Here is a 23735-nt window from a genome sequence, read left to right as displayed (position 1 = left end):
TTTTTTTACTGCTATCCTTTTTTTCTCTTGATACTAAAAAGGGAAAAATGCATTTATTGAATTAAAACATTGTGTCACTGCCCAGCGCCTGGATCTGGAAGTACTTTGTCCATTCATTTTCCCCATAGGAAATAGTATCTGAATACTTAAATGTATTTAGTTACAGAATATTGAATACCTGCAGTAAAATGGATCAATCGGAGCGTTCTGAATACTTGAGTCGCATTGGTATAAAAACATGACAAGAATAAAACCAATACTTTTTGATTCACTGTTTTGCAGTTATTTCTAAGATAACAGAACCTTTTATCACTAACTAGAGAAGGAAAAACTGAACATGCACTTAAAGGGTCTGTTCTAATTCAGTTATGCTTATGGATTCCTCTGATTTGAGAAAAGTACCACCAAATACTATCCGCAAAACCGCTCGCGGCTAATCGGATACAGAAGGTTCAGTAATTTAATTTAAAATCTGTTAATGAGACTTTATTAACCGCTGAGTTATTAAAACATTTTGCTGAATTGAATGTTTTTTTTGGATTACACACTGTTTAGTCTTTGGCGTGCCTTTTAACTCTTGATAATTAAATTGTTCTGAATGTCTCTACGGCACAAAGAAAGGGCAAATTTACTTCCAGAACCACTGCAAACTTCAAAGTGGGCTCCAAGTGCACACTCAAGCTGTTCTGCTTTCTTACTTTCTTCAAACAATAAGTATATTCATCTTGGGGCAGCTACAGTTTTGGCATTATGAGGACAGTGACCTTCAATGACCTCGGACATCACCGCTCTCCCTTTGTCTTCAGTTCTCCGCCCTCTGCAGATAATAATTGGAACAAACATAACGTCATGCACATTCTTAAGAGCAGTGCTTTGTCAACCCATTCTCAAACCCGGGATGCATAGAAAACACATTTAACTTCAATACTACTAAGATTCGAGGTTTACTAAGATTCCCACGGCCTGTAAACGGCGGTTGTGCTTGTCGGGGCGGATTTGTGTTTCGTACGGAGGGCTAAGACTGCCGCGGCGTTAGCGATAGATGAACGACCTTTAAACTGCAAGCCGTTTTGAGTATTAAGTGTGTTTGTGGTGGATTTTGTCCATATGTATGCAGTTAATGACAGTTAAACTTCCTATAAGTGATCTGTTCTTTACTTCTGTATCTACCGGCGTTGCATCAATGAAATTTCCACATGTGGGACAATAAAGGATTATCTTATCTTATCTTAATCGTCGACTCAGGTTCAGGAGGTGGACCATGCCTCAACCGCCTCGTCCTGAGACCACGCCTCCGCTCTTTAACCACGCCTCTAATTACCCAGAAGCCCTATCTTTACAGGCCTGTCCCAGCATCTCTGCTCTGTCATCGATCCATCATCACTATCGTCAATAAACATTCTCTCATCTTCCATTGTTGTGAAGTGTTCAGTGGATGGATTTTAGCTGGTTATTTGTTTGTTTGTCTTCAATACTCAAATGTATCTGTGCATGAACGTGTTTTCCTGTGTTCCCACCGTAGCTTCATTAGCATTTGTGGGTGTTTTTTTGTTTTTTTTTTGTATTTTGTTTCTCTAGTTTGAGGCTAAAAGTAATAACATTAGGCACCATTGACGAACTAAATGTCCAGTTTGAGGCCTCACAATGCGCCGGAGCATTCACGCGGGGCGCCGTAGCAACATGATCATTATTTCACATTAATTTAGGCAAGAGCTCTTCTTTATCAAAATATCATATGTTCTGTAGTTACTAAGACAAAGTTACTAAGTCAACTTGAAAATTGGATGAAGTGATCTTTGACTGACCACATTTCACACAGTCATAATGTTGTCAGTTAAAGGTGCACTGTGTAACTTTTCTGATGGACGGTCTGCTACCTGCTTGTCTCCATGGAGATGTTCTTGCTTTGCCTGAATTGTCCCACGGTATTGCATTATCCACGTTATTTCTATAGCACGTTTTTCAAACAAAAGCTGTTTCTAAAGTGCTACACACAGTGACACAAAACCAATTAGTTAACACAGTAAATAGAACCATTAAATAGAAAACAAATGGTAACTAAATAGTATTCTATTCTATTTTTCTTAAAGTTATTATTATTATTTTTTATAGCAATAAAATAAACTGCTATTTACGGAAGCCCAGAGAGGTAAGGGGGAAAAAAAGAGCGCATCAATCATGATCCTTTTTCAATTTGCTTCCTTCTGGTTTGAGCTTGTGGGTAAAAATAAATAAAAATACACCATATTCTTTTATTTTCTTCAGTTTGTGTCCCAAAAAAATGCCTCCTCGAAAAAACAAGCGGTAAAAACGAGTTAGATGAAGAAAACAACGTATCGATATACATATTCTTTCACCTGCAAGCTCAAACTAGAGGAGGGGAAAACTGCTTAGTAAAAGGAATCGTAAATTATGTCTTGCCTCTCAGGGCTTCCGTAGTTATTGGATAAATACAAGATAGATTTGTTTTAATGCCATGCTGTGGAACAGTCCGGGCAACGCAAAAGCATCTCCACACAGAGGCCAGCAGGTGGCGTACCCCTTCACCAAGAAAGTGACATATTGCAGCTTATATGAGATAAATAAACGCAAATGGTCGGAACAAAGTGCAAAGTTGGATGTTTTCATGATGAGACCCAGAGGTTTGATCACAGTGGGTTGAACAGTTTCCACGGTTACAAAGTTTACTGTAGAGCACAAACATTCAGTGCACGATATAACTATAACGCGACGGAAACCCATTCGAGTGGACTTCACATCGTAGAGAGTCTGTTACTAAGCTGTGTTGTCCTTGGCGTAGTTTTCGGACAAGAGGCAGGAATCGACCAACAAACGACAATATGCCACGAAACGCTCAGGATGAATCGGAGCCAATCGACTCTCTCAAGTGAACAATGCGTAAAAGTAATACAAAAAAACTGAAAAAAACGGGGCCGCTCAACCAGTTTAGGGCTGAAAACAAGTCAATAATAATGGCCAACTCATTTAGTCATAGATTAATCGTTGTCTGGACTATACACACTCCATAATGTGTTGAGAGAAGACGTTTTATGACTCAGACGGAACAGGTGTCACAACAGAAAGACGCGCATGAAACATCAACATGTTTTTAAGGATTATAATTCTTTTGTCCGTAAATGTGCTCCATCTGGATAGCACCAAGAGGCTTCTCCCTGGCGTCATCGCGCTGATTGGAAGATTAGCCGAATGATCGATTGGCAAAATAATCGTTGGCTGCAACCCTAATCCAGTTACGGTAGAGATATCCAATGTGTTGCGACTATAGTGAGCGTAAGTATCACGATTTAAAGATTATTCTTGATTATTAAGCCAATTTTAATGATCATTACGCCAAGTGAATACCTTAATTCAGTTTAATTCTTAGTGCATAATAGTATTGTTCATCTGTGTAAGTGGTTCTCAACATGGGATGCTAGAAGAGAACGTTTGATATTGTATACAACAGTCTTAACCAGGGCTAGACACGCTTAAAATGCAGTAAATGTAGATTGTTATTCGTTGGCCGACCAAAGTGATTTATCCAGGTCTATATCCTGAAAATAAAAATCAAACATTAAACATGAGGCTTCATTATCCCGTTGGGGGATCTTACTATTCACGATCGGGGGTCGCGAACGCCAAACGTTTGAAAAATAATGGTTGTCCTGAACAAATAAAACCTGAACAATTTACATCATGAATTCCACGTTCCCCACAGTGACTCTAGTGGGACCGAACCAGAACCGATAGGTGTTTTTTTGTGGCACACTCAACGCTTCATCCTTTCACGCCTCTTGTTCTTCTAGTTTCACAGTTGATCACTTTGAGTCTTTGGCACAAAAAATATAAATAGATACATAGTTAAATATATATCACATCTTCATCAGATATCACACAAACAACTCCTTCCGAAGTCGCTCAAAGCTTCTCCAAGTATTGAAGATGTATCGCACGGTTTATGTTGACGCTGTCTCTTTCGTCCATTGGAAGCGGAACGTTTCAGACGTCCGCTGTTACATATCGACGAATACCATACTTTTCCGCAAGTTGACCTCAAATCTCGAACGCAGCGGTGCCTCGTCCGCCGTACGCGTCAAAGAAGTGGCTACTCGGCCGCGAATCGACACAAGAACCGGCGTCGAAATCGATACCGGCGCAGAACCGCATCAACGCGATCACGCCGGACCTTGTGGTTCTAGCGCAGTCTCGATCTAAGACCACGCGGTAGCACTGAAGAAACGACAGAAATGTTATGTCGAAGATTACATTCTATTGTATGTATTTTTCCATCGTCGCGGTACCAAAATCGGTATGAAAATGAACAGGAAAACGCACAGCGGCTCACAAGCTTTCAGTGAGCCTCTTGCAAATATATTCACTTGGATATTGCCTCGTCGAGACGTTTGGCACGATCCCGTTGCATTTCCGTCAAACGTCTACAGAGTTTTACTGCCAACATTCACCCTCATGGTTTATTCATTCAGCTCAACAGTCTCGTCCCGTCAATCCGTATATTGTCATCGGTTTGGATCTCTTTACTTGCACTGGCTGCGTCTTGTTTCAGCGTCCTCCATCGTCTTCTTTGCTAATTCATTTCGCCCCGAGTCAAAGCTCCGCTGCGTAACTTTTCCGGGCGGAGGGATGTCGCGGCTTTGGCCTCTGAGGGTTTCCGCGGTGAGGCGTAAAACGTATATCGACGTATCCCCGATTGGACGTGAGCAGGTCGGCGCCGCTACGTAACGCCGCAGCTCAGATCCCACGGTAGGAATGTTTTCATGGATGTATTTTTAGCACCTTTAATTGAGTGAACGCAAGATAAGTTGAATGCCATGGAGCGTGCCGGTTAAAGGATTAACATTTCAACCAGCACAAGCAAGAGGTGTATCCCCAATTAGGTATAATAAAGGCGAGAGAGATCGTCGTCACGGTGACCTTTAGCGACCAGCAGCCAACTCTAGCAGCCGTGTCGTGATTAGAAAATGGTGCAGAAGAAAAGGGGAGCTGGACTTTTAACTTAAAATCTAAAATATTTGGTACTTTTTCATATTTGTACTTTCGCTAATGCTCGTGTTCAATCAAACTGATGAGAAAAAAGTGATCAAAACGTTTTTTCTGGTAACAGTCGTGATGTAAACGTAATATAAATCACTAGTTGCATTTGTACGGTGAATTGACGCACAAGCATAGTTTAATTCTATAGGATTGCGATTGCGACTAGACTTGCATAATTAGATTATGTTCATAGAATACATTTTAAACGGGTCCAAAGACTGAAATAGGCCTTTAAACTGTCAAACTAATACAAGAATCACATGTATTTCAGAACATGTTTACACAGATCTAAACTACAGGTTTAGCCGTTTTTACGCAGTAAATACCTTATATTTCTGTTTGTTTGTGGTGGAAATAGTGGTGGTTCTGTCCTTCCAATTTACAATTCTGATTTGAATATTTGTTTTCATAATTCAGAGCAAAAATGCCTTGACAGAGACAGGTATTTCCTGCATAGTGACCACAAACACACCACTATATGTCAATTAAAAGTCGTGGCTGTTTTTTCATTATTTTCAATTAGAATTTCGCGGTTCCATTCACAAGATAATCCATGATCTCTCTATAGTATTACTACGACCCCCTTCACCAGAAAAGTTACACAGTGCACTTTTACGTGAACCTCTGGATTGAGCGTTTCGCCTTAAATCCAGCGTCTCAGCATTAGAATGTCTTTAGTAGTCATTGCGTTTCTCCTTGTTGTTCGTTATTGTTCAGCCCTGGCGACGGCTTACTTTTCATCGCCTCTGTCCCGCCGCGCGACGTTTCTTGGAAAAACAATTGCGGGTTCCAAACCGACGTCACGATTCTCTTGTATTCCCTCCGAAAGTTTTGATTCAGCAAGCCGTAAATGATAGCGTTAAGGCAACTGTTGAAGTAAGCCATGAAGTAGCTCACCACGAACAACCACTCTGGTATTTTAGGCGCCACCGATGCCGGGTCTATCGCGACGGCCAATCCAATCAAATTCAGGGGCGCCCAGCAAATGGCAAAAAGCACAAAAACGACAAACATCATCATGAAGTTTCGCAAATCGCTCGGTTTGAGCCGCGGGCGAACCTCCGTCTTCACTTTCCGCCGCACCTGGATCACCAAGATCCAAATCCGCAGGTAGCAAAACGTGACGATGGTGATCGGGACGAAAAAGTGCACCACCACCACGGCGATGGTGTAGGAGGCGCTGACGGTTTGGGCGAAAGTGCACGAGTAAACCCGGGGGTCGTAGAGGAGCGAGCCCACGAAGAAGTTGGGGACGATGGCGACGACGGTGAGGAGCCAGACCAGCGCGACCAGCAGCAGCGTGTTTCGGTAACTGTAGAGCTTGTCGTAGGCGAAGCTGTGGCAGATGTAGCAGTAGCGGTTGATGGCGATGGCCGTGATGTTGAAGATGGAGCCGATGACGCTCAGGCCCATGAGGAAACCGCTCACCTGCAGCAGACAAAGCAGAAGACATGCAGTGGGAATGATTCGCTGTTATTCGTCTGATCTTTTCCAAACAAACGTGCAAAGGTCTTGATTAGTGTTGTCATGATACTGCATTTTGAAACTATTGAGAGGAATGCTGTCCCTTCTCACTCTGGACACAAAGACCTTTTAGCATATTTTTATCAACTCACTTCAAACCTTATCGCCGAAGATCATTCCTATTTCATGAACTTTTTTGAAATCTCAATGGATATTTAATACACATTTTGACAGTCATAGAAAAAAACATATAAACTGATAGTTTACTATGCAGTTTAATATATTAATCATTAACATCAACGTCATTTTGTACAATTTGTGTGTTTTTTATGTTTTTTTATAATATCAATATAGTATCAATTGTAATCTGGGTATTGATTTTTGTTTTACCACCTGACCAGAGTCCGCTCCTTTCCTGATACGTTTCCCCAACAACATTTGGCCTCAAATGCGGCGGACTTAATAATAAATGACTAAATTATTTTCTCCTCCAACCAAAGTGAAATTCCTGGTTTGCACGTAACAAGCTTCTCAAAGTGCTATTGGTGATTTGGGGAGCTCTAATCTCTTAAAACAAAAGCCTTGGAGCAGATTAAGGTTTAAGGTGATACTCTGTGTTGTCAGGAGCAGCGCAGCACCTGGGGCCCGTCTCCGGGGGCTCAAGTTGATGCAGGAAAGAAAGATTTTGTACTTAAAAAGCGACAGAAAACAATCAGTGGTACTCTCTCACCATGCACTGCGTTTCCCCGAGTGACCACCCGTCGTGGAAGATGGCGTACAGCACCAGAGGATAAGGATACAGCGCCGCCACCAGGTCAGCGAAGGCCAGGCTCACCACAAACACGTTTCCTACAAGGACACGGACAGAAGACAGAAGGAGAGTTGTGTCAAAGATCTCCGGGGACGTCAAAGCATCCATCAAAGTGGATTTGTCCGGCGCCGCTTCTAGTAAATGATGAATAGAGACAGTCATTCTCTTTCACAGTTTTACAGTATCTCCTTCTGTCACTTCATGGTAAAAAAAACACAAAGATGACTGATGATAGTGGAGAGGATTTAATGGTGTTATATGCATTATTCATTATGCATTTAAAACGGATTTGAACACTAGCCTTCATTAAGTATAATCCCTGAAGCCTCTGCTGGACCACTGGAAAGGGGCGTGGTCTCAGTAACTTTAGCCCTATAATCATCTCACTCCTCTTTAGTCACCAAACTGTCATTTGTTTTGTTTGTGATTCACAGACTTTATGGTTTGTGCTCAGATGTGACTGGTCTCCATCAGTTTAAGGATGTTTGAGACAGCAGCACCTGGAAGACAAAGAACACCATGTGACACACTTCAAACAAGTCCATCTCTTTTAAAGTGTATTTGCATTAAATCAGTCTGTTATGCTTCTGTTCATCACTCTTTGTTACGAGGCGGCACTCAGAAGTGTTATTACCCTGTTTATTCACATTATTTACATGAATTCCTATGGAATTCTATAACCCTAGTACTAACATCTTCTGCGATGTCATTGTGTGTACAAATATTGGCCTGATATATATCGGCAAACTGATATGTACTGGTCAAAGTCAAACATGAACAAATGGGACATTTTCAGGATTTTCTTTTGGTGGGTCAAATTATGATTTGGGCAATTAACAGACCAAGTTTTGCCAATCAGCAAATGAAGTTTATACAAATGTATTTGTTCTTTTTATGAAAATGATTGTCAGTGACGTTACTCTTTATATATATACACATGAATACATGTACTATCAGGCATCTGTGGGTAGAAAACCAGAGTGAAAACAAGTCTTTGCTTTTAATGCTTAAGAGGTCAACAACACAGTCAATACTCTTCGATCCATCCTCAGCCTCTCCTAAGGCCCTTTTTCCTCTGAAATGGCTCTTTTCACACTAAAGACAGAGATAACCACAAGTATATATATACTTAAACACTAAACTTTAAGTACATACGTATGTGTATGCACTTCTGTGTAGTAAACTGTCCTGCAGTTTGAGAGTTACAGAGAAACAGAACATGTCACTTTACTCAAGAGGACATTTGGACTTGACTTTGGTTAAAATAATGTTGAGGTGCCAAATGCATTAACATATGCTGCAGTGCCTTTATATTCTGATTAGTTCAACTGGAACACTGTAGACAGGGACACTTGAAACCCAGGGACATATTTCTGAATGAATGAAATGAGACTTTGGCCAAGAAGCTTCAAACAGAACAGCCCCGTCCACTGGGGCGTCCGGTCACCCCGGTCCCAGAGCAGTGAAAAGACCTTTAGTGTTTACTGTGTATTATTAAGCACATCATCAGGATACTGCAGTATTTTTAACCCCTGACCTAGGAACAAATATTGTATTTGAACGGGAACTTTTGACTTGACCTTTTGCCAATCGGGACAGAAATATCAATAACACGTAACTTTGCAGAATTGTTTTAAAATATTCTGAGTTAGCATAGTGCTTTGATTAAAAAACAGTTGTGTTTTGCAAACTAACACGGTGAAAAGTATGTGATGACAGAAGCCACGGTTTTGTCCTAGAACGCAAAGATTTGATTTCTATATTGATTTGGGTTTGATTTCACATTAAATCCAGTTACACGGTGTAACACAATCCATTCTTCAAACACAGAAGTATTGCTCTTGAGCTGCTGCTGCGGGTTTTGTGGTCCACATGACCATTTTAGAGGCACAAGTTCAGGAAACCAGACATATTGCAACTGATCCTGATGCAGAATTTATGTTTACGTCTATTTGTGTCTGTTTCGATCTCAAAAGACACTTATTACTGTTGTTCAAAATGGAAAAAATGACTTAATAAAAACCAAGTCTGCTTACTTCTGGAATAAAACCACCGGCCTCTTTACTTTCACAAAGCGAGCAGATGATCTCTTTTTATTTGTGCCAAAGTGACTACGCGTTTAAGAACACTGAATTACAGAACCAAGAGCAGTGGGCGTGTATCGTGGGGAATCTGGGGATTACAGCGAGCATGAATCACTCCAAACACAACTTAAAGTGGGTACGCGAGGAAGGGAAACAAACATGATATGGTCAAAAGCTCCAATAAGATGCTAAAGTTTTATAATAAGTGAATATTTTTCAAAAATTGTGCAGCCCCAATGCAAAGTGCTTAAAACTCACCGCAATGACAAATTAGGACTCAGGAATGTGAGAAAAGTGAGGACTAAGTTTGGCCCTTAGACAGTTTTCAGACTAATGACGACTTTGGATTAGGCCTGTACACAGATGCATGATGGTCACGTCCTGACTCTGAAAGCAAAAGTGCCTTCACAGCTCCACACTCAAATCCAGACTAAAACGCTGGACTCGCTCTGTTACATTGTGGCGTTTGCTCGTCTGTCTCACTGAGCCGTGTTATGCTGCTCTGTCAGTAACATGCAGCACTAAACGCTCCATTATGTGTGAGCCTTGACCTTGCAGACGCAGCCACTCTGTGAACACATAAGTTATGGTTATGCTGACGTCCCGACACTGCCATTCATGCCTCGACCTCCACAGGGCATCAGCGCCGCGCCTAAACATGCCAACTCAGAGCATTTTATCACTTTGTTTTCTACAGAGTGTCTGATTTGCTCTCAGACGTTTGTTTGAAGCAGAAATACTGTAGTGTACAGCAACAACTACTTTGAGGCTTTAACCGTCCATGGTAGAGATGATGGTTTTTTTCTCAAAACTATAAAATAAAAAATATTATTTGCACTTGTTTACAGCTGTTAACATTTGACTTTTTCCCACTGAGATATTATTGTTTTCTACATTTTTAACTCCTGGATTTATTCAAGTTTAGGTGGATTGACAAACATTCTTACATCCTCACTGGAAGCTGCTTGCCTCTCCACAGATCTCATCTGTAACTTGTCCTGGTGGCATCACAAATATGGCGTTTGATGAGGGTTTTCTTGATTTAAACTCTTGGTTTTGCTTTACATTGTAACTGAAAGAAGTGCTCCTCCGTTTTTTCAAAGTCCACACACCTTCATTGGATCAGCTATTGTTGTTAGCCTTGTTTGAGAGTGTAAATCATTCTGCTGTCAATAAGGTAAGGTAAGGTTTACTTTATTACATGTCTCTGCAGCCTGTCAGGAGCAGCTGCTGCCGCTCGGGGCCCCATCTGCAGAGCTGTTGTGGGGCAGGATGTTTCACTCACTGTGCCTATGATTGATGAGTGAGGTGTGTGATTGGTGGCAGGGGAGAGCAACTTCTAATACAAAAAAAAAGCAAATGCAGCTGAATGTTTTGTGCAAAAGAAGTCTTTATTGCCTCAGTTTGACTCCCACACAACATCACATTTATCTTTATTCAAAGTTTGCATTGTGACAAAAATTGGTTATTTCGAAACTGTTATTTAACTATTTTCCTTAAGACTGCGTGAACTGGAGAATGTCTTGCCCAAGGATACACCAGCAGTATGTGTGTCAGTAACAGGGACAGAACAAGCATTTGTATTACTGTATATTCCGGACTGTATCATAGTTTTGGCCTTATATTTAGACTTATATGTGATTTTATTTGTTATTTTCACACTGTTAACTGCATTTTACGTGTTGATTATTTTCACACCGACACTGGTTTGTGGAGTTGTTTAGAAGTGACACAGAGGAAGAAGAATTCAATGGATTTAGTGATTTGGGGTAAAACTGATGCTTTGGTAAACTTGTTAGCATGTTCTTTATGCTATAGTTATCTGAATAACTGTTCATATGTTACGTTAACATACCAGACACTTACCACAGTTCTGTCTGTGCCTCATGTAGCTGAAGGTGTTAGCGTTAGCATACGTCATGTAGCTGAAGGTGTTAGCGTTAGCATACGTCATGTAGCTGAAGGTGTTAGCGTTAGCATACGTCATGTAGCTGAAGGTGTTAGCGTTAGCATACGTACACCTATTCACCATGTTCTCTCATCTGTTTTTATTTTAAAGTGCATTTCAAGATTAAATGTCGGTTCTTGGTCTTGGATTTTATTTTTAAAAAATCCCACAAAAATGTGACTTATACTCCAGTGCAACTTTTTTTCCCTTCTCTATTTTGCATTTTTTGGCTGGTGCGACTTATAATCCGGAAAATACGGTAAATTACTACTACGTTAGTTCATTTGTATTAAGTTACTACTTATTTTACTGTCCGTGAAAAGTATGCTACAATCAAGCCATAACAGGATCTCTTTGGATAAAATCATCAACATTTGCCTTGGACCAATAATTAAATGGATAAAGTTGACATAATGCATTCTTCCAGTCGACGTTTCATTTTGTGGAGTTTGCTAGCGTAACACCAAAGTACAACATCAGACATAAAACTGAATCTAGTCTGAGAAAATTTCAATCATTTACTTGTGACTTTGAACCAATTAGTGTACAACGATTGCCTTTTTTAGTGCGCTCTCATCCGAAGCGCCCCCGTGTGTCGCTCGAACATGTGGCCCGGGGTGAATGTGCTGCAGTGTCCGTGGGTGACACGTGAAGCGGGGCAGCGGATGTGAAATACAAGCCGCTCGCTGTAATGGCTTTTAATGCGTCAGTCACCGGGGCCTGAGTCAGCACTGCGGCCCAAACATGTCCACACAAAAGAGCATTAATGACCTGCTTTGGACCGGCTCAACAGGCGCCACATCCAGGCTCTGGTGCACTGCACAGTCAAACCACTGCAGAAGCACCAGGGTATTCAGGGGCATACGTTTCAGAATGTTACTGTACGTTTCAGAATGTTACTCTACGTTTCAGAATGTTTCTCTACGTTTCAGAATGTTACTCTACGTTTCAGAATGTTTCTCTACGTTTCAGAATGTTACTGTACGTTTAAGAATGTTACTGTACGTTTCAGAATGTCGGTGTAATCCCTCATTCGTCCAGGCGTGTTCCATAGTACAACTGAAGCTTTTTCTACTACGTTTCAGAATGTTACTGTACGTTTCAGAATGTTACTCTACGTCTCAGAATGTTACTCTATGTTTCAGAATGTTACTCTACGTTTCAGAATGTTACTGTACGTTTAAGAATGTTGCTCTACGTTTCAGAATGTTTCTCTACGTTTCAGAATGTTACTGTGCGTTTAAGAATGTTACTGTACGTTTCAGAATGTTACTGTACGTTTCAGAATGTTACTCTACGTCTCAGAATGTTACTAACATTTCAGAATGTTACTCTACGTTTCAGAATGTTTCTCTACGTTTCAGAATGTTACTGTACGTTTCAGAATGTTACTGTATGTTTTAGAATGTTATTCTACGTTTCAGAATGTTACTCTACGTTTCAGAATGTTACTCTATGTTTCAGAATGTTACTCTACGTTTCAGAATGTTACTCTACGTTCTACGTTTCAGAATGTTACTCTACGTTTCAGAATGTTACTCTACGTTTCAGAATGTTACTCTACGTTTCAGAATATTACTCTACGTTTCAGAATATTACTCTACGTTTCAGAATGTTACTCTACGTTTCAGAATGTTACTCTACGTTTCAGAATATTACTCTACGTTTCAGAATATTACTCTACGTTTCAGAATGTTACTCTACGTTCTACGTTTCAGAATGTTACTCTACGTTCTACGTTTCAGAATGTTTCTCTACGTTTCAGAATGTTACTCTACGTTTCAGAATGTTACTCTACGTTTCAGGATGTTACTCTACGTTTCAGGATGTTACTGTACGTTTCAGAATGTTACTCTACGTTCTACGTTTCAGAATGTTACTCTACGTTCTACGTTTCAGAATGTTTCTCTATGTTTCAGAATGTTACTCTATGTTTCAGAATGTTACTGTACGTTTCAGAATGTTACTCTACGTTTCAGAATGTTACTGTACGTTTCAGAATGTTACTCTACGTTTCAGAATGTTACTCTATGTTTCAGAATGTTACTCTACGTTTCAGAATGTTATTCTACGTCTCAGAATGTTACTCTACGTTTCAGAATGTTACTCTATGTTTCAGAATGTTACTCTACGTTTCAGAATGTTACTGTACGTTTCAGAATGTTACTCTACGTTTCAGAATGTTACTGTACGTTTCAGAATGTTACTCTACGTTTCAGAATGTTACTCTATGTTTCAGAATGTTACTCTACGTTTCAGAATGTTATTCTACGTCTCAGAATGTTACTCTACGTTTCAGAATGTTACTCTATGTTTCAGAATGTTACTCTACGTTTCAGAATGTTACTCTACGTTCTACGTTTCAGAATGTTACTCTACGCTCTACGTTTCAGAATGTTACTCTACGTTTCAGAATGTTACTCTACGTTTCAGAATGTTACTCTACGTTTCAGAATGTTACGCTACGTTTAAGAATGTTACTCTACGTTTCAGAATGTTTCTCTACGTTTCAGAATGTTACTCTACGTTTCAGAATGTTACTCTACGTTTCAGAATATTACTCTACGTTTCAGAATGTTACTCTACGTTTCAGAATGTTACTCTACGTTTCAGAATGTTTCTCTACGTTTCAGAATGTTACTCTACGTTTCAGAATGTTACTTTACGTTTCAGAACGTTACTCTACGTTTCAGAATGTTACTCTACGTTTCAGAATGTTATTCTACGTCTCAGAATGTTACTCTACGTTTCAGAATGTTACTCTCTGTTTCAGAATGTTACTCTACATTTCAGAATGTTACTCTACGTTCTACGTTTCAGAATGTTACTCTACGTTTCAGAATGTTACTCTACGTTTCAGAATGTTACTCTACGTTTCAGAATGTTACTCTACGTTTCAGAATGTTACTCTACGTTTCAGAATGTTACTCTACGTTTCAGAACGTTACTCTACGTTTCAGAATGTTACTCTACGTTTCAGAATGTTACTCTACGTTTCAGAATGTTGCTTTACGTTTCAGAATGTTACTCTACGTTTCAGAACGTTACTTTACGTTTCAGAATGTTACTGTACGTTTCAGAATGTTACTCTACGTTTCAGAACGTTACTCTACATTTCAGAATGTTGCTTTACGTTTCAGAATGTTACTCTACGTTTCAGAACGTTACTCTACGTTTCAGAATGTTGCTTTACGTTTCAGAATGTTACTCTACGTTTCAGAACGTTACTTTACGTTTCAGAATGTTACTCTACGTTTCAGAATGTTACTCTACGTTTCAGAATGTTACTCTACGTTTCAGAACGTTACTCTATGTTTCAGAACGTTACTTTACGTTTCAGAATGTTACTGTACGTTTCAGAATGTTACTGTACGTTTCAGAATGTTACTCTACGTTTCAGAATGTTACTCTACGTTTCAGAATGTTACTCTACTTACTACTACTTCTACTACTTATTTTGTTATATATAATTGCAATAATATAGCTTAGATTAATTTCTATAAACATATTTACCGCCCTTTGAGTGGAGGTGTGGCCAGATTTCAGAAACGCACCTGAATCAAAAATGCAGTGGAGAGGGAAATGAAGTGTGAGTAAAATGAGTAAAATGGACCAAATATTTACCCAGAGTACCACAGACCACTGGAAGACGCCAGGCCAAACCGAGCAGCTTTCACATGTCGTCAGAGTCAGTTACACCCGCAAGCGACAATGAAGGGCCTTTAAGTCCTCGAACCCCGCTGTTTGGTCATGTACATTTACCGGAACCACATGGCACATTCATTATGTAATACAATGTATATGTAGACTTAAATTATAGCTGTTAGTGGGGCTTTTAAATCATTTATTTTGATTAGAATAATTAATTAATAAGAAACATTTCTTGCAAAAATGCTACTAATTAGAATGTTTTATGCTACATCTAAATTGGCAGGCTCTTCTTGTCGGTGGTACAGTGGTTAAAGGTGTTGCACATGTGAGGTTGCTGCCACCGTGGTGTCACTGGCTCGATTTTTGGCAATTTGCTGAATGTCTCTCCCCCAATTTCACGCTACAACTGCCTGTGAAATAAAGCTTTTAGATGGAAAACTTTTTTTTTTTTTTAAGCATGCAATGCGAATACTTATACTATAAGTGTGATGGTTTGAGGGATCACTGTACTTGTGTGAAATGGAAATATTGAATTTCTTTGAACAAACTCAAAGGAGTGCCATGAAAGCCAAAAAAAATGCTCCTTTTGAAAACGTGTGGGTCTGTGAAGCTGGGAATAAGTTCAGACGCAGCGTTTCAGCCCAAACATTTTCAGATCCAGAGTAAGTGAGGTCACGAGGAGGTCAGGGAGCGCTATCTGTCACTTCAGCTCGTGTCCAGGACAACGGCAACACTCCAGGGACCGCTTCAGCTCAAGTTTCTGGGGTTTAATACAAGGGAACCAGAACCAGATGCAATGTGAATTAGAACTAATATGTTACCTAAATACAAAAACCTCTGGACTAGAACTCTGAATATCATCAAATCAAATCATCAAATCAATTTATTTTTGTAAGGCCCAAAATCACAACAACAGTTGCCTCTGAGGGCCACAGGGAGAAATGAATCAACAATGTCTGTGGTGGCGATGAAGTCAGACAATGAATAACAAAGGAGTAAACATTTCAGTGGTGGAGAGCAGATCACGTTCATGTACACAGATATTTATAAAAGCATCTGGACAAACTGTAGACAGATGTTCAGTCATTTCCAGTTGTCAATGATGAATTCCTTTTAATTGCGACGTCCCCAGCCATTTCTCTAACAGTAAAAGCATCTGGTTTGGAGCAGAGCTTATGTTCAGGAAACTATTGTTGAATACCATTTAATTTGTTTTCAAATAGACAAAATGAAATTGAATTGAAAACTGTGATTGATGAAGAAAAGAATCATGATCAAGCCGTCCGTGTAGCTTATATCATGTCAATCAACCTAATTCCCTTAGAAGTACAAATTTCACACAATTCACACTGTTCACACTACATAAAAAATACATTAAAAAAATAATAATCTAGTATTGTCATCATTGCAAACTTGATTTTGTGAAAAGCTTGATACTCGATACCAATTTTGAATCCTTGATTTGAATAAAAATCAATCTTTAGGAACACAATAAAATGCTATTTTCTTAACCCTAATTACCAGGTGGTCATAATACTTGGTCATAATACTAGACTATTCTAAAAACTTGTGTGAAGGAGAGGTTTCATAGGTCTTTCCTTCCTGCTGCTGTCAGACTTTATAACAAACACTGTTAGTCCTGAACACTCGCAATACTGACTTAACAATGTGCAATTCTGTCATATGTGCAATTGCTGTTGAAATTCATGTGCAATTCATGTGCAATTACTGTGAAATTCATGTGCAATCTATGTGCCGTCGTGACACATATTCATGTGCAATTACTGTCGTGATCACATGCAATGGTATTTATGTATTTATTTATTTGTCTATGGGAGTTTTTGTTTATAGGAGATCTTCTACTGAAAGTGTTTTTCAGACTTCCTATAAGTGATCTGTTCTTTTCTTCTGTATCTACCGCTGTATCTTCCTGCGTTGCAACAATGAAATTTCCCCATGTGGGACAATAAAGGATTATCTTATTTTATCTTATCTTATCTTAAACCATTCAAAGTCCCACTGGCCAAACACAAAACAAATCCAGTCACAGATCAGCTTGGGTCTGTTACTGTGATGTGTTTTAATTTGCCTTTTATGCATGAAAGTTTATCGATCATTTTCAAAGTGAATGTGGCTGAACAAAGTCATTTTTACACACATACATATCATGATCGAAGATGGGCTGCCATTTCTGCAACTAACGGTTAAGAGTTCAGCAACTTTAAAGAATTTCGCTCTCGAAACAAGTCTGATGATCAAACGTTCCGTATCCTGGTAATGACGACACAAATAAATTGAAATCATGACACTTAAAGGTGGAATGGACGATTTTTTTCAGCAAATGTTTTAATCATATTTCCTCGTGGCGTGGATAAATCATTAGTCCTGCCACGTACCAATCATAAAACGCACCTATCGCTCACCTGCAGCCGCGTGCGGTTCGTCCTCACGTTTCCGCGTGCCTAAGCGCATGGATCTATCATAATATAGTTCCCTCAGTGTAAAATGAAGACGGAGAAAGACAGTTCGAGCTGACGCAGAAGTGGACAGAAATCTACGGGAGACGAGAGATGCGATGCGCTCCGTTGCGCTAATAAACAAACGCACGTGTGTGTTGTATCAGTCCGCACGGGGGAGGGGCATGCGCACTTCCACCTGCGTTCTCAAATCGCCGAAAAATCGTCCATTGCGCCTTTAAGTTTGGTATAAAAAATAATAACACCCATTTTTAAACAGATCGTGTGGATTGTACGGTTTATAAAATGATTGTCAAGGTCAAAAAAGGCAGACAGTCTCTTCACTTTGGCTACACAGATCTAAACTAGACGAGCAGCCATGTTTGAACAGGCAGTGCATTCGAGGTGAAAGGTCATATTTATCTCATTTACAGACCCCATGGCACAGGAGCCTATATATTTGTAGTATTTTCAATGTTGCTTCAGTTTTTCTGAGCTGCCCAATGCACTGTTGTCACTTCTAGATCAGATGTACGTTAATGTATGGGCCGACTCAACACCAAACCTTGATATAGTCCTCATTTAGGATTAAAAATATGGTATTACGGATTGAACATTCGCAGAAAATTCCATCATCCAGCAGTAAAATACATTTGTCCCTGAAATGTTTTTATTTTTCCACGCGTTCCCTCGCTCACCTTGAATGTGACGCAGTTCCTTCCCCTCTCCCCACTCTCCATCCCTCTGGAGGATCACAAGGAGCACATGACAAGGCTTTCCCACCAAAACGAGACACTTTCCCCGGGCCCCGGAGCGCTCTCATATCAAGCCTCTGTTAAAATGCTAAATAAATGAGAGCTAGCTTTCCCTGACGTCACGCACCGTTACATAAAGCGTTACACAATACGAGTTGAAAGTTTAATAAGCGTCTTTGATCGAGGGGGGCTGTGAGGACACGCTGCCGAGGCCGACCGCGCTGCAGAGGGAGAACGGGCCCGGTCTGAAAAATGCATGCGAAATACCAGCGAGAAGATGGACTGTGCTCTAGTGCTATTTGTCGCTTATATGTTTGACGTACAGAACTAAGAGACGGCGGAAAATAGACCTTGCATCGTCATCAAGGGTTTTCAGGCTTTTTAGATATTTCACTGATATCCGTATCTCAGCTTTTTTCCCTTTTTTGTAGCACTTTCTTTCACATTATAGCACCTGCTTTCATTGTACATCACTTTATATTCTTATGGTATAGTTCACTGTACATTATTATTATTATATTATTATTAATTCATAACAGATGAATAGGTGTACAGCTACATGACGAATAGACAACAAACAGTTGTAAGTGTCTGGAATGTTAACGTAACATATTAATAACAACGTAACATATTACGCGGCAACCCGGTCGTTGAAAATCACGTAACTGCGGCCTTACACTTTTAATCAGATGCTCAGTCCGTTTGTGCTAAAGTAATATTGTTTTTATGCTCTGTAACTTGATCCAAATGTATCTTACTGTCTACACTGCAATGGTATTTTGTATTTTCACCAGAGATCTTTGTATCTTCTTCATCTTATGCACCTGAGTAAATGTAAAAAGCATATTTGAGAAGCAGAAACTAATCTACTACAGATCTGAACCCCAGTGAGAGTGTTTGGGCCGAGCTGGAGAGGGCTTTGCGCAGTGGTCACTCTCTCACATCTCATCAACACAAGATCGATTTGTGAAAAATAACACAAATGCAAAAATAAATCTTTTAATGTTGCAGAATCTTATTGAAACTATGCCACAGCGAATGTCTGCTGTAAACAAAGCTAACTAGTCCTAATGAAGACACTTTTGTTAACATAAGATCGGGAGCAGGACCACACGCCTTTCACGCGCCTTCACTATTTAGGTATCCAGGTCACACACATCAGCGTTCGTGACTTCGTGCCCCTCCCTTCCCACCTTCTTGTTTTTGTTTTTGTTGTTGTTGTTGTTTTTAGATTTTCTGGCCCGTAGCCTTTATTAGACAGGAGAGTGCTGTTTGAAATTTCCTCTCCTCAAAATTTGGCAAATTTAAATGTAAAACTGAGTGTGTAAGTGACTCAGAGCGTCTCCAGAGCAACAGCTTGTGCGAAGAGAAGGTTGTGACAGAAATGTACGCACAGAGGCCTGTGGTGTTAATGTTATGGCGGCCGTGTGTCTGAATGTCACAGTCATCGAGTTTGTCCGACAGTCAGGCTGATGTTTGTTTGTTTGGGGGAAAGCCACAGTTAGTCACAGCGGAGACACTTCTGGCTCGGGTCCATCTCATTAAAACTCCCCCTCACCGAGATAATGCACCGACATACAGTTTGCACGAGTGGGTGAGCGGACGAGGAGACGGAAATAATATGTGGCAATAAACATGCGCGGTGCGAAACTGGTGACTGATTATTTATTATTTGCGTAATTACAGAACGGTGTGTGTACCTTTAATTTAATTCCATCCAGCTCTATTCACTGTGTGGCATGTTTTACCGCAACAGTTTAGGGAGGAACTATGACACTTTTCACAGTGTGGCATTAATCCTGTCATCATATCAATGTCATGGAAACAAGCGGCATGTTTTTAGCAATAAAACGTGAAAATGTCATACTGCGGAATATTCAAAGCAACGCAATATCATCTCCATGGAGACCCTCGTCCAGATAAACTTGAGTAACAACTCCAATCACAATATTCACACTAAAATGCCCTTGTGTATCAATGATTTTATTTATTTATTTGCACTACTTGCTGCTACTAATCCAATTTGTACTTTTTGCAGTTTTCTGGCATCTCCACAGTGTCCCTGAACGCAGCATGGTCAAAATAATATTTGGGGATGCTTTGGTCTAACTTAGATTTAATTGCTCTACAGGGAAGTTTGAAAGGTTCAATACTTTTTCAAAACTTTTTGCTGTCACTGAAGGAGGAAACTTACCCAGACACATCCAGAACAAGCAGTCACCAAACAGAAAGAGCCCACATGGCACAATATGGCATTAAACTCATCTATCGCTGTATCGATCACTTCTATATAAAAACATAGCCATAGCCACTTATTGCAACAGTTTTGTAACCTTATATTTCTACTCCACCTGCACAGCGTAGTACCAATCTTACTAAAATATTAGAAATGCAAAAACACTGGAAATAAAGAAAAAAGTAAAATACTACAGTGTATTATATTATTTCATTATTTATTATTTCCAATATTTTGGTAAGATCGGTTCGATTTAAAGGCGCTGTTCCTGTGCAATTTACACGCCGCGAACACAATATGCAGAACGTTTAAACAATCATTTAACAAAGTGAAGTTGCTCAGGTATTATTCATGCTTAAATCGCAACTATTGTGTCATTTATTTGGATTTTGGCCCTTGTTTACAGCATGGTTGCTAGGTAACAGCAGTGGAGTTGCCTCTACCCACGTCACATCTGCTGCTCATGTTCAACCGTAACATTATAAACGTTAGGTTACCAAATTGACCAACATCTTTGGTAAATTATTAAATATAATCATGTTCACTTTGATTTTGTGAACTGGGTCATGTGCACTTTAAGTTGATGGTTAAAGTTGGATAGTTGATAGCTGTTCTTTGCGTTACAACGCTTAACATTTCCCCACAGCGGGACAAACAAAGCTGAACTTATCTTATCATTTCAACACGAGACAGCCATCTTACAAGTCCGATCTACGGAGAGGGGACCCAGGTTCACAGTAAGAACGTTTCGAGTAATAAAACACCTGTAACTGATGCCAGATAAATGAAAAATAGCGATAGCATCTCCACGGAGACAAGCGGGTGGTATTATCCTAACCTGAAAAGTAAAACAATGCAGCTTCATCGATATCCCTGACAATAGCACAATGGGACGAACATCATTGACCCTTTGTGCGGCGGCTCGTCTGATTCTCCAGTAGAAGGTCGTGCACGGTGATCAGTGCTCAGCCCGTCGCTCGGGAGACCGTCGATGTCACCATGTCATTGTGTCCATCCGACTGTTCCTGTTAGTGCCACCTGCAGCGGCCGGGCTTTAAACTTTAATGAAAGGAGGACGAAGTGACTGAGCAAGAGCCGCAAAAGCAATAAAACTGTGATCTGTTACTCTGTTTGCACTGGAGACAGAGGAGGAGGAATAACTCAGGTTAATCCTCTATATTTTGAAATCTGCAGGAGTTTAAAAAGACTACATCAATTCAATACATACGTTATAGTATCAATTCTTTCATTTAATCTCATAATGATTACAGTTTATTGTTTGAGCAAGGTGCTGTTTGTCGGATAAAGTGGTAATGTTGTGTAATGTGTGCTTTATATTACAACATTGATTTTGTTTTGACAGATTTAGGTGCTGAATCCACTATATATATTTTTAATATTGACATAAATAACAGCCCAGACTTCCTGCTTACTATTGCGTGTATGAATCTGGCAGCTTGTTGTGGCGTTTTGAGATAATATCATTTAAATATATTCTATTTTTACTCTGTTTACACTGGCCAGATTCACTTACACACCAAACAATCTGATCATTATGTCATTTCTGGAGTTGTCAGGTTGAAATTGCAAAACCGCAAAATCTGATGTGTGTATTTTTCTATCTGCTCACGCTTCCTGTGAGTGACAAAATATCTCTTGCTCTTTTATGTTTTTTTCTGGCAAATGTATGAAAAACGCGTAAATGAGGTGGCGTCTTTTGTGATAAAAAAAATATATATACAGTGAATCTAATTTATTTGGTTCTGAACATCAGATTTGGTTTTCAAAATCTTCAGAACATACTCAAAAACAGACCATAAACAAGCAGATATTAACAAATATTCTTGGTGTAAACAGTGAGAGAAGACTAAAGGTACATGTGTCACTTTTCTGGGTGTCACTGTCCGCCACCTGCTTGTCTCCATGGAGTTATTATTCCTTAACCTGGAATATCACGTTTACATCATTTAGTTGTACAAAACTGTTCATTGGGGTCGCCACTGCACAGATCTGACCTGCAACTTGGTCTATGGTATTATTCAGTGAGTCCACACTGTGCAAAACAGCTGAGTTTAGTTTTTGACACTATGCCACAGTTTCATTCAAATAACAAAATAGTTCCAACAAGACGGTGAAGCTTTCTTTTCATAGATTCCAGTAGGATAAGAATAAAGAAAGAAGTGAATTGAAGGTGAGTTGACGTCAGGCTCACAGCTGTTTTGTTTCTATGGTGACGTTACATGTTTTTACTCTTGAAACAAAGGCCTGGATAGAGACGTGTTGTAGACATGTGTCCTATTATATGAAATAAACAATGAAAAACAGAGCTAGTTCAGTCATTATAAACTGTTTGCAGAGGTCCAAGTTATTGCTCACTCACTTACATCATCACAAACGTCATAATTAATCACAGAGATGAGTTTTAAGCGTTTTTCCACAACGTTCGGAGCAGAATTGGCCATCACAGTAAAAGCTAACAACAACTAGCATGCTAACGGCGCTACTTCCGAGAATTTCGCAGAGAATAAAGCGCTCTTTAATTCAACACAGACAACACGCAGCAGTCTCACAGAGATGCTTTTACAATATTTATAATACAGTATGTAGTGGGGGAAAAACAGATTTGACTTTAAAGCTTTACAACCAGATGACCAATGCGCGGGAGGGAAGGATTAGCACGCATCGCTAGCCCCAACCGCGTAGCCTTCTTCGATGATCCTCTCACCTCTGGAGGGCTCTTTCCACTGCACAGCGCTTCATGTGATTTGTAGGGCCATGAAACCACATGTAGCAGAGAGCAGAGCCACATTACATTTTTATGAAGCTGCTTTGAACAACCTTCTCGCACATTCAGGTACATCGATCGCTGCACTGCAATAAAAAACAAACTCTTAAAATATTCGGCCCCTGCGAGACCCAAAAGAGAAGAAAACAACGCATTCTGTTTCCTTCCGTCTGCTTTTGTTGCTTAAGAGGAGAAAGAGACGTTTGCCAAATACGTAGTCCGTGTTGTGATGTTGGAGAGTGTGAAAGGAGTTGCATTTGGCTGGTTGACTCGCACGAATAGCTCTCTCACCTCTTTCTGTGGTTTGCATAAGACAAAATAACAAACTTAAGGTGTTTTATGTAAGTTCTCTGGAGGAGAATACCACCTGCTTGTCCACATGCGGTTGTTATTCCTCAATTAAATTAATGTTTGTAACGTTCAAGATCACAACAGCAGATGCCTCGATGCCAGAGTCGTTCATTCGGACAGATGCAGAGGGGCTCGCACTCTC

General features: G+C 39.9%; 1 protein-coding gene across 1 annotated transcript in view; it reads right to left on the bottom strand.

Annotated features, from left to right (window-relative positions):
- Window positions 1-5733: 5733 nt before the first annotated feature.
- mtnr1ba (melatonin receptor type 1Ba) overlaps window positions 5734-23735 on the bottom strand; it is a 32571-nt gene continuing 14569 nt past the window's right edge. Inside the window, exons 2-3 of the mRNA XM_072457009.1 lie at window positions 7247-7365; window positions 5734-6480 (exon numbers count right to left, since the gene is read on the bottom strand). Of these exons, the coding sequence (XP_072313110.1) occupies window positions 5734-6480; window positions 7247-7365 (866 nt within the window). The remainder of the gene's footprint in view (window positions 6481-7246; window positions 7366-23735) is intronic.

The sequence above is a fragment of the Eucyclogobius newberryi genome, unplaced genomic scaffold, assembly GCF_026437365.1.
Source record: "Eucyclogobius newberryi isolate DKJ021-1_F unplaced genomic scaffold, fEucNew1.0.hap1 SCAF_10, whole genome shotgun sequence".
Lineage (NCBI taxonomy): Eukaryota > Metazoa > Chordata > Actinopteri > Gobiiformes > Gobiidae > Eucyclogobius > Eucyclogobius newberryi.
This window is presented reverse-complemented; position numbering and strand designations above follow the sequence as displayed.